The sequence below is a fragment of the Myotis lucifugus genome, unplaced genomic scaffold (assembly GCF_000147115.1).
Source record: "Myotis lucifugus unplaced genomic scaffold, Myoluc2.0 scaffold_30, whole genome shotgun sequence".
Taxonomy (NCBI): domain Eukaryota; kingdom Metazoa; phylum Chordata; class Mammalia; order Chiroptera; family Vespertilionidae; genus Myotis; species Myotis lucifugus.
In genome coordinates, this window is record NW_005871078.1 from 5936531 (window position 1) to 5947577 (window position 11047).

Here is an 11047-nt window from a genome sequence, read left to right on the forward strand (position 1 = left end):
TTCCCCCCATTGCCTTCTCCCCCTTTGCCCCTCCAAGGCCTTCACTACCCTATTGTCTATGACTATGGGTTATGCATATATGCATATGCTTTTGCTGGTTGATCTCTTCCTACCCTCCCCTTCCATATCTTTTAAGGAGAGTCCAATCTAGTTAGAGAAAAAGAGAAAGCATCTGTGAAAATAATTATTGCAAAAAATCAAGTATAAATTCATACTGTCCAAAATATATACCATAGGGCAAGGTATAATGAAATCATCAACCATTACTACCGCTCTTGTTTCTACAAAAGAAGCCAAACTAAAACCCTGCTACCAAGAACTTGCATAGTTAGTGAAAAATAAATTTAAAATAATCTATCTTTTTAAAATGATAGTATTATTTGTGTATTAAAGAAACTTTGGGCAGATAATTTTTTTAAATATACTTAGGTCACCATCAATACTGTTATAGAAAAACAACTATTAATATTTTAATGTATTACTTCTAAGATTTCTTATGTGTATTTTGTTTCCTAATGTTATAATATTATGTATTCTTTATATAAATAAGTATAGATTTTTATATAGAATATTAATATAAGTATTTTCTTATTATTTGTGTGCTTCATAGATATATTTTACATAAAATTCTTTGCAGATGTATTATATTAGACTTATTATAATTTTTCATTTATACATAATGCTATAATAAAGATTTCTACATAAAGCTTTTTCTATTTTTAAAGTGATATCTTTAGTTTGAATTTCTAGAAGTGGAATTACTGAGTCAAACAAAGAATGTGAAAATTTTTAAATTTCTTGCTATTTCTATCAAATTCCTTTCTGAAAAGATTTCCAGTGTATTGAGCAAACAGCATCATCTTTTTAAAAATCCTTTCAAAACTCCAATATTAGAGAAGTTACATCTTTCCATATGCTGTATTTTCTCTTTAAAATGTTCTTTACCCAAAACTTACTGGGATCTTGAGATTAAAAAACAGTCTTTTTAAACACGTGTTCTTTTTCTTTCATTTTGTAGCCAAAGAAACTCTACCTGATTTGGTTGCCATAATTCCTGACACAGTTCCAAGTACTGAGCTTCTCATTGAAACTACAGCCTCTGCCTGTTACACATTGAACAACTTAACCCAGAACAGTTACCAGAATGCCCGGGACCTTCTAAACACTGGGGGCCTGCAGAAAATTATGACTATCAGCGCAGGCGATATGTAAGTCCTTTAGCATCTGCCCATCGGCTGTCTCCCCTTTCCCACCACCACTCCCGTGTGTAAATCTAGTTGTGAACATTGTCACTGTGGACCATGGGCAACATTCAGAGGTGGTCAAACTCCAGAGCTTCCAGCATTTTATTGACCTGATGAATTAATTTGTTTCCCAGAACGTCAGCTGTGATTTAAGAACAGCAGAATGTAGGCAGAGTGGGAGGACTATGGACAGGGAATACCCTTCCTGAAATCTGGAGCCCATGTTGGCCCAGGTGGCTAAGAAGAAGTAGTGATAACACAAGTGGGAGGCAGCATAATACATTCTTCCTCTCCCAGTTTTCTCTGTCACATCTCTTCCACTTCTTGTTCCCTTTTGAGAAGAGAAGTCTAATGCATATACATCATCCCACATCCCCATTTCTATCTTTGAATTTTCCCCATTTAAAAATGGAGGAAGAGCCCTGGCCGGTGGCTCGGTTGGAACATACACCAAAAGGTTGCGAGTTCGATTCTCAGCCAAGGCACATACCTGGATTGTGGATTCAGTCCCCTGTTGGGGCAAGTATGGGAGGCCGCCAGTCGATGTTTCTCTCTCACATCGATGTTTCTCTTTCCCTTTCTCTCTCTCTCTAAAAAATCAATAAAAACATATCCTCGGATAAGGATTTAAAATAACTATATATATAAAAGCCTAAGTGACCGTTACAACCGGACCACCGGTCGACCGGCTGGTCACTATGACGATGTAATGACCACCAGGGGGCAGACGCTCAATGCAGGAACTGCCCCCTGGTGGTCAGTGCGATCCCACAGCCAACTTCCTGCCGCTGGCCAACCTCCCACAGTCCCTCCCCCTGGCTGGCTGGCTCCGATCGGCCTAATCAGGACTGGGCAAGACAGCCCCAATCGGCCCTGATTGCCAGCCAGGCCAAGGGACCTCACCTGTGCACAAATTCGTACACCGGGCCTCTAGTCCTATATAATAAAAGGCTAATATGCAAATCGACAGAACGGCAGAACAGCCGGTCGCTATGACGTGCACTGACTCAACGCAGGAGCTGCCCTCTGATGGTCAGTGCACTCCCACAGGGCTCACAGCTGGCGAGCGCAGCAGCGGTGGCAGGAGCCTCTCCCGCCTCTATGGCAGCACTAAGGATGTCTGACTGATGGCTTAGGCCCGCTCCCCATGGGCCTACAGTCAGACATCCCCCAAGGACTCCTGGACTGTGAGAGGGCACAGGCTGGGCTGAGCGGATGCCCCCGCCCCCCCCTGCTCCCCGCAAGTGCACGAATCTCGTGGACCAGGCCTCTAGTAATAAAATAAAAAGGAAGGAAGAGAATGAAAAACCTGGTATAATCAAATTATTAATATTACTTAATTTAGAGTGATAGGATCTAAAGGGGGCATGAAGATTATTATCTTTTTCTCTTTATACAATTCTGAAATGTTTGACTTGTTAAAGACAACTTACTTTTGTAAATAACTAAAAAAGAGAGAAATGTTATAGCCCAGTTCTAATGAGTTGCAAAGCAAATGGACTTCCTCTATAATGGACAAGCATGTGCTTGGCCACACAAGGGTGAGCAGAGGGGTCTGTGGCATCCTGGGTGATCACCTGTGTCCTCTACCACAGCCCCACCCAGTATAAACCCCTTGTGCTTTGAGCCCCCCTCTGGCAAAGTTCATGGGAGGGCAGACCCCATTCAGAATCAGAGCCACACGATTAAAAGGAGCACTGGTTAGAAGGTCAGTTCCTAAGAGCAGGGAATATTCACCTGTTCCCAGAGCCTGGCAAATAGCAGTTGGTCTGTCTTTGTGGGGGAAAAAGTGAATTATTGCTGCAAAACAGAAATGACTATTTGCAGTAGTCATCCAAACTTCTAAGCAAATTTCCAAAAGACTGCATGATTTTACTTATTTGAGTACTCAGACATAACAGGCACATTGGAGTACACACTATTGTTGCTGGTGAAAGTGGGCTCTTTTGTAGTGTCTCAAGAAAGAAATTTCAAAGGGCTCATGCATGGAGAAGTTTAAATGTAGTGGTAAGATTTTTATTGGGGTGAAGAGAAATAATACACCCTCGGGGATGTAGGGGGTGGGCAGGCTCTAGCAGCAACTTCCTTGAAACTTCTGACAATCCTCCATGTTTTTTCTTGGTTCTCCATAACGGGCAAGGTGTCCCTCAAACCATCTAACCCACTTCCTGATTTCTCCTGGGCTGTCATTGGGCCCTGCCCTTAACCAATCCCTTTCCTGGACCTACCAGGGTTTCATGCCCCCAATCCAACCTGATTCTTTTCCCAGATTTTTCCAGGCTAGGCTCTGCCTCTTTATATCACCTTTTGGCTTTTAGTTCACATGCTTCAAGTAGAAGCTCCTCCCCTGTGCCATGTTGACTTCTAAGAATTCTGTTGTGTCATCTGGTTTCTACTGTGCATGTGCTGAGCAGAGGAGTTTTCTCTCCTCCTCTGTCCCATAATCTGGTATCATCAGGCAGCACCCCACTGGAAGATTTTCCTGGCTGCTTGGAGGGTTAAGTCTCCTCCACGATACCCTGGAGTGTGTACATGAATTTAATGCTATAGCCTCCTGGTAAATCCAGCTTAATGGGATGCTGTAACTTCCTAGTGAAGCAGGCCCAATGTGTGATTCGCTTCCCAGTTTATTAAGCTTAATATTTGATTCAGCTCCCTAGTTTATTAAGCTCAATGTCTGAATCCCCTTTGGTCCCTCTCTTTATTAATAACTAGCTAACTACCTCTGCTTAACACCATCACTTTTGGGTACTTCTTGTAGCTTAGCAACATATGGAGGAGCTAATCTGTTATTTCTTTGTTGCCCCAAGTGTCCATTTGTGAGCCAGTCCTCACATGCCCTGTCTAAAAAAAGAAAAGAGAAAAAGTCAACAAGGAATTTCTACCGTCTGTGCCTGATGCTCCTTGCTTGCTAAAGTGTTGTACAGCTGACCTGTAATTTATGGCATCAATTTAAATGAAGACATTAACTGAGGCAAGCTCAGGTTCCCAGAATTTGAGCTCATTCAGGAGTAGCAGAGAAATGACAGTGTGGTAACCCATGCTGCAGCAAGCTTCCGGGGAGTCTCAGCCTTCTTTAGTCAGACATTTACAGGGAGTCAGTCTCTCAGTTCATAAGTTCTCTTCTTCTGAGGGGGCATGCGTGACATTCTCTATTTCATATCCTCTGGTTTCATTCTAGGTTGAAATCCTTTCACACGGGCTAGCCTGGGGACCAATTATCATGTATATCATTTTATCTTTGAATAAATGAGTTCCCAAGTGTCAACAGCCAACTTATAAACAAATTTTATAAATATAACACCCTTGCGAAGGGGAGGAAAAATACTTTTTTCTCTACCCTTCTAGTGTTATCGGGGGAATTGAGGTATTGGGGATGGAGTCCTTATGATATCGCAAGAAAAATAATTTTTTGAGACTCACACGGGAGGATGAGTGATTTTTATTTGCGTTGAATTACATCCCTTGGTTTCCAAAGTCCCATTTCCCTTAATCCAGTTCTTGAAGAAGTGCAGCTGGGGCTTCAGTAGAGCTAAAAGCAAAGTCAGTGTCCACAGTTTCCATTCCAAATTGCAGCCGGGTCCAGTTCAGCAGCAGGTTAGTTATATAGTCCATTAGTCCATTGTGTGTAGGGGTGGTCATGTGGGTGAATGCAGGAAGCAGGAGTGTGAGAGCCCCCAAACTGGGAGTCAATCAAGAGCACAGCACGCTAAGAGCATAAGAGAAACCAAGAAAAAACAAGAGAGCTAACTCTTTTGTTTAGGGGATTAAATGTTCCTGTGCTTGCAGTGGCCACGCCCATTCTGGCCAGTGACCTTTTCCCAGGTGTAACTGACAAACAAGTACCTTTCCAATGTCACCCAAACTTTACTGGTCATGTCTCTCTCGCCCCCTGTTCAGTGCCTTCCTCCAGCAATCTGTAGGGAATAGACTGGCGGCTCCCTGGGGAGTATAAAGCTTTAACTTCATGGTGAAACTGCCTAAATAATATGTCTATAATATTTGGCCTTCCCTTTGCTCCTTTCCTGTTACTAATAACTAGCTTAATTACAACAGTATCACTGGGTTCTTGGCTGAGACACCCCTGCAATAAAAAAGACAGATTAACAAGAGAAAAACAAAGGAAGTTTGATAACATATAGACCAGCGGTTCTCAACCTGTGGGTCGAGACCCCTTTGGGGTTCGAACGACCCTTTCACAGGGGTCGCCTAAGACCATCGGAAAACACATATATAATTACATATTGTTTTTGTGATTAATCACTATGCTTTAATTATGTTCAATTTGTAACAATGAAAATACATCCTGCATATCAGATATTTACATTACCATTCATAACAGTAGCAACATTACAGTTATGAAGTAGCAACGAAAATAATTTTATGGTTGGGGGTCACCACAACATGAGGAACTGTATTAAAGGGTCGCGGCATTAGGAAGGTTGAGAACCACTGATATAGCCCTTCTGTATCCTTGGGAGAGACCCAGGAAAACTGAGTAACTCCTAGAAATGGCCCAAGCCTCTAACAAAAGATGCTGGGGAAGAGGGGAGGCCAGTTTAGGGGGATTCCCAGGAAAAGCACAGTAAACAAGGGTTGTTAGGCAGATTTAACTCCTTGCCTTCTCCATTGATCAAACTTTCTAAAGATTTAGTCATCCCTCACTTTCTGGTACAGAAACTCCTTACAAATGGAGATTTTCCTTATAAATGTCTCTTTCAAGGGTAACTTCCACTCAGTTTTCAGAGCTTTCCCTATGTCTGCTGTTTCTTAAACATAATCAGCTAAAATAATCCCGTGCCAGAGAGGCATATTTTAGGGTGGTGTATTCTGTTCCCCTTCACTTGCTGTTGAACTCTTTCCAATTTTAAATATTAGGGACCCATAGCTTTCATGGATTAATTAGTATCTCAGTTATAAACAAGCTGGTCTGAGAAATCCATGAGGTAACTAAAAAATTCTGTAGGGTGCCGATCTGCCTTACCCTCTCTGCCCGGTTGGTGTGGAAGAGAAAGGCTTTTAGCTGAAGAATGAGCCCAGCATGCACTTCTCCATACAGCTTTGCATTCTCTATTCTCGGTTGCATGTTTACAAACTCCTATGATAGGAAAGATAAAAGATATGTTTCTTTGTTAAAAGAAAGTTCAGGTGGTAGACGAGAAAAAGATCAAAGAAAGCATTTTCTCCTCAGCCAGAAACAGGAAATTTAGGACAAATTTAAAAGCAGAACATCAAAAACTAAATACAATGTCAAATTCAGTGGTAACTTGGATTTAAAACAGGAACACATTTGACATTTGCTCTGCACAAGAACAAAGACATTTTGAACCTATTTTAACAAATGTTCCAACAAGAATTTATTAACTTGAAAAAATTATTCCTACCTATAGAGTCACTCAGTCTAAGAGAAGGATATATATTTTTCAGTCACACTTTCCTGATAAAAATACATGCACACACATTATAAGCATACATATATATTCTATAAATGACAGTATAATATATAAATGTAAATTGTATTCTATAAATAAATTTAAGGATTTGTAACATAGTCCTTATAAATATCAAAAATTTGCTCTATAGACTATTTGTTAGCACTGTTAGTGGTTTTAAAGGAATTTTCACCTGGCTGGAGTGGCACAGTGGTTGAGTGTTGATCTATGAACCAGGAGGTCACAGTTTGATTCTCAGTTTGGGCACAAGCCCAGGTTGTGGGCTCGATCCCCAGTAGGGGGTGTGCAGGAGGCAGCCAATCAATGATGTTGCTCTCTCTCATCAATGTTTCTATCTCTATCTCTCTCCCTTCCTCTCCCTGAAAAATCAATAAAAACATATTTAAAAGATTTTTTCAAATTAATTTCTAGCCTGGCCAGCATGACTCAGTGGTTAAGCATCGACCTTTGAACCAGGAGATCACGGTTTGATTCCTGGTTAGGGTACATGCCCGGGTTGTGGGCAAGATCCTCAGTGGGGGATGTGCAGGATGCAGGTGATCAATGATTCTCTCTCATCATTGATGTTTCTATCTCTTTCTCCTTCTTCCTTCCTCTCTGAAATCAATAAAAATATATTTAAAAAATAATGAGACTTTCTAAAAAGTGGTCCCTGGCCTGAAGCTTACCATTTGATTCTCTTGTCATTGTGAGTAACCTGACTTAATGGATGGCTACTGAGCAACAGCAGTTAAAGAAGATTTACAAACTGTCCAACAGCCACCTCCAGGAGCCTCAGACACATTCTCACTGATCTCGGAATGTCCTTTTCTTCTTTCAGCTCTGCCTCCAACAAGGCAAGCAAAGCCGCTTCTGTTCTCTTATATGCCCTGTGGACACACACGGAGCTCCACAATGCCTACAAGAAGGTAAGAGCGCTCAAAAGGCATGTGTCCTAGTTAGCAGAGCCAGATCCTAATGGCCCACTTGTCTGACCCTGGTGGGAAATCACTAAGAACTGCAGTTTTGTGTGTGCAAATGTTGTTATTGATCATATTTTTTGTTTGCTTATTCCAAAGGCTCAGTTTAAGAAGACAGATTTTGTCAACAGCCGGACTACCAAAGCCTACCACTCCCTTAAAGACTGAGGAAAGTGAAAAAGTGCTCTCAGAAATACCAACCTCACCATTCTCGGCCACAAAAAAAACCCCAAAGGAAAACACCTATTTTTCTACTTCCCAGTCCAAGAAACCTCAGAAATAAAGCATGCCTTGTTTTTATCCTTTTCTATTTCTATGGTCCCCCGAATCCAGAAGACAAATAATCGGAATATGATTTTATTAGTCTTCCAGAAGATTTTCACAAGTTTGCCACCAGAAGATACTGGCAGCAGGCTCTATTTACCCTCCACAGATAGTGGTCTTTGGGATTAGGGCTTATGGCTCATGCCCTCCTGGAACCGAAATGTGAATTCATGTGGAATGGATGTTGACAGAATAAATAAGGAAAGAAGCTGTTGTAGTATTACTAGGATTTTAAAAGTTTTATCTACATTTCCATGTTTTGTCACTTATATGCACATTGCTTCACCAGAGAGCCATGCATATATTGTCTGCAGTGTTAAAACAGAATGGAAAAGACAAATATTTGCTAAGTTATCCAGGAGAAAATTTAATGGCAAAACTGTTTTTTGTTTGTTTTTTTATGACTTTGTGCTTGTTCTTATCCTCTTGAATTTTTTCTCTGACTTTAAATGAACTTAAGTTTAAATCATGGAGCATGCATGTCTATAAGAAAAAAGAATTGAAAGGTAGTGATCAAGCAGATTTAAAATCTTTTCTACAGAAAAAGGAACTTTGGCTATGAAATTCAGTGTTTCCTCTAACCACTGAGTAAATGAGATTTTTGCTTAAGGAAATACTTTACCTATAACAACAGCATTAAATGCAAATCTCTTCTGAACAGTAGCACTCAATGTAATCTATTTCCTGGACTTTCTCAGCCTCTGCAGTGGGCTGGTGGAAGAATGGACTCTATATTTAGCTACAAAAGGAACCAAGGTCTCTCAAACTGCAGGGCCAGCCTAGGGCTCTGAAAACACAGTTCATTTAAATGAGTTAGTTGTTATCAACCAGCCCAAGTTTGCCCAACATTTAAAAAAGAGCACAGAGCCACTATGTCTCATAATCTTCCTCAAGCCATTATTTTAAGTAAAGGAAACTCTAGAGAAGAAAAATAAAGATGTTATATTGAGGATAAAGGGGTCTAGGCCACCCAGAAGTGATATGAGAAGTACTCATATGTAAAAGTTGACAACATCGTCTATTAGGGCGAATCTGTATTAAGTGTTATTTTAACTGGACTCTGGTTTATGCCATTCATAAAGAAGTAATCTTCTCAACTACAATTCTGTTTTTTTATGTTTTTTAAAAGAAATCTGACAATGTTTGTTATAAGAAATAAGAAGTAAAAAATTCATCTCCTTTTGTCCAGAAAAGTGTAATAGAAAATAAATCCCCATTTTCTATTTGAATGTGTACGTAAGTCTTTATTATATTTAGAACTTAAAATTTTTTCCATTTTAACAGCTCAATGGAGAAGATTGAAGTTACTAACCTAGTTTAACCTGAAATTATTTAGATACCCATTTTTAAAATACTGAAGATAGAAATTCTCTTTTTCCAGAGTTTTGACAATAGGCATTTGGAGTATCTTTATTTCTCCAGGTAACTGATTTCTGTTCAAGAAGTTTCCGTATTTTTTAAGGCACTAGTGGAGCCTTTAGTAAAGTTCACCACAAAGTTAGGCAAAAATAATGTTGCCTGCATTAGAATCTGGGCATCTAATTTATGTATCTTAATATATGTGATATGATTGATGTGACATTTGAGGATTTGACTTGATAAACTTTAATCTAATGACTAAGAGTTTAATACCTCGTAATTGCTTTGTAATTCTTTCCTAACTAAAGTCCTTAATCCTTTAACAAGTAACTCTTCCTATAAGAAAGATAAGACTAGCTAGTGACTAAAACATGTTAAAACGGAGAGACATACAAGTGCGTTAGCTATTGTTAAATTTTAGTTAATGGAGTGAGTCTGTGACCACGAAAGATAGACTATGTTTGATCCCTGTGTTTTGCTTTGTCACTCTGTTTACAAAAACTTCATGCTTTGTATCTGTGAACATTTCTGAGGGAAGTCATCATTCGATTGATTATCAGTTTTGATCACTGGTTCACACACAAAGCTCTTTTATTTCCCACGTACCCAGACTGTGCCTATGTCATCAAAGGAACTGACCAGCTGAGCGGGGCCTTTGCATTTATTCATGTTAAGAGTTCCAAAGGGCTGTGCCTTGTCAGGAATTCTGTGTGGTCTTCAGGAATATGGGATATTCCTGCCATTTCTATAACTGGAAACATTTGTTTATACCCATGGGAATAACTAAAGGATTATCTGACAAAATAGAGAGGAGATTAACATGTCAAGTGGGAAAATAAACAGCATGAGTAGATAAACCACTTTAAAACCAATATAATCACCCTCTGAAGAAGCAATTTCCTATAAGAAAAGGGAAATGGGAAATATTTGTATTTATATATTATAGTTATAAATGAAATTTCCTTTAAATAACATGTGTGATGAACTTACTGAATTGGAATGATGATGACTTCAGTATATGTGTACTTTAAGCAAAACTGAAGAAGCCTCAGTCACAGAATCTGAGGATTAAGAAGGAATTTAGAGGGCATCTGGTCATGTCCTCCTTAAAGTATCTTCTTGCATCAGAAAAGACTCAGTTCTTATTGAAGTGACAGAGAAGAAAAATATGCCAGCGCTCATTCAACTAATGCCCAACATGATCCTGTAACTAGCCCAACTTAAGACTCACTAGCTGTTGCATTAAAGTGTTTGTTGTGTGGCTTGGTGGATGAGCATCGACCCATGAACCAGGAGGTCGTGGTTTGATTCCCAGTCAGGGCACAAGCTCAGGTTGCAGGCTTGATCCCCAGTAGAAGGCATGCAGGAGGCAGCTGATCGATGATTCTCTCTCATCATTGATGTTCCTCTCTCTCTCCCTTCCTCTCTGAAATCAATAAAAATATATTTTAAAAAGTTTGTTTCCTTTTTTATCTATACTTACTAGAGGCCCAGTGCACGAAAATTTGTGCACTTAAAGCGGGGGGGTCCCTTAGCCTGGCCTGAGCCCTCTCGCAGACCAGGAGCCTCGGGGGTTGTCAGACTGATGACTCCCCTTCAGGGAGTGGGCCTAAGCCACAGTCTGGCCTCCCTCTGCAGGAGGTGACCCACGGGCTGATCGGGGGATAGCGCTAGCCAGCGAGTGGCTGGCCCCACCCCCCATCACCCC

The 11047-nt window shown here is 40.3% G+C and overlaps 1 protein-coding gene across 1 annotated transcript in view; it reads left to right on the forward strand.

Moving 5' to 3' along the window:
• The window catches only part of PKP2 (plakophilin 2), a 74067-nt gene extending 64458 nt beyond the window's left edge, over positions 1 to 9609 (forward strand). The window contains 3 exon segments of the mRNA XM_023752271.1: positions 1019 to 1208; positions 7518 to 7605; positions 7756 to 9609. Coding sequence (XP_023608039.1) covers positions 1019 to 1208; positions 7518 to 7605; positions 7756 to 7824 — 347 coding nt within the window. The 3' untranslated portion in view covers positions 7825 to 9609.
• Positions 9610 to 11047: the final 1438 nt, after the last annotated feature.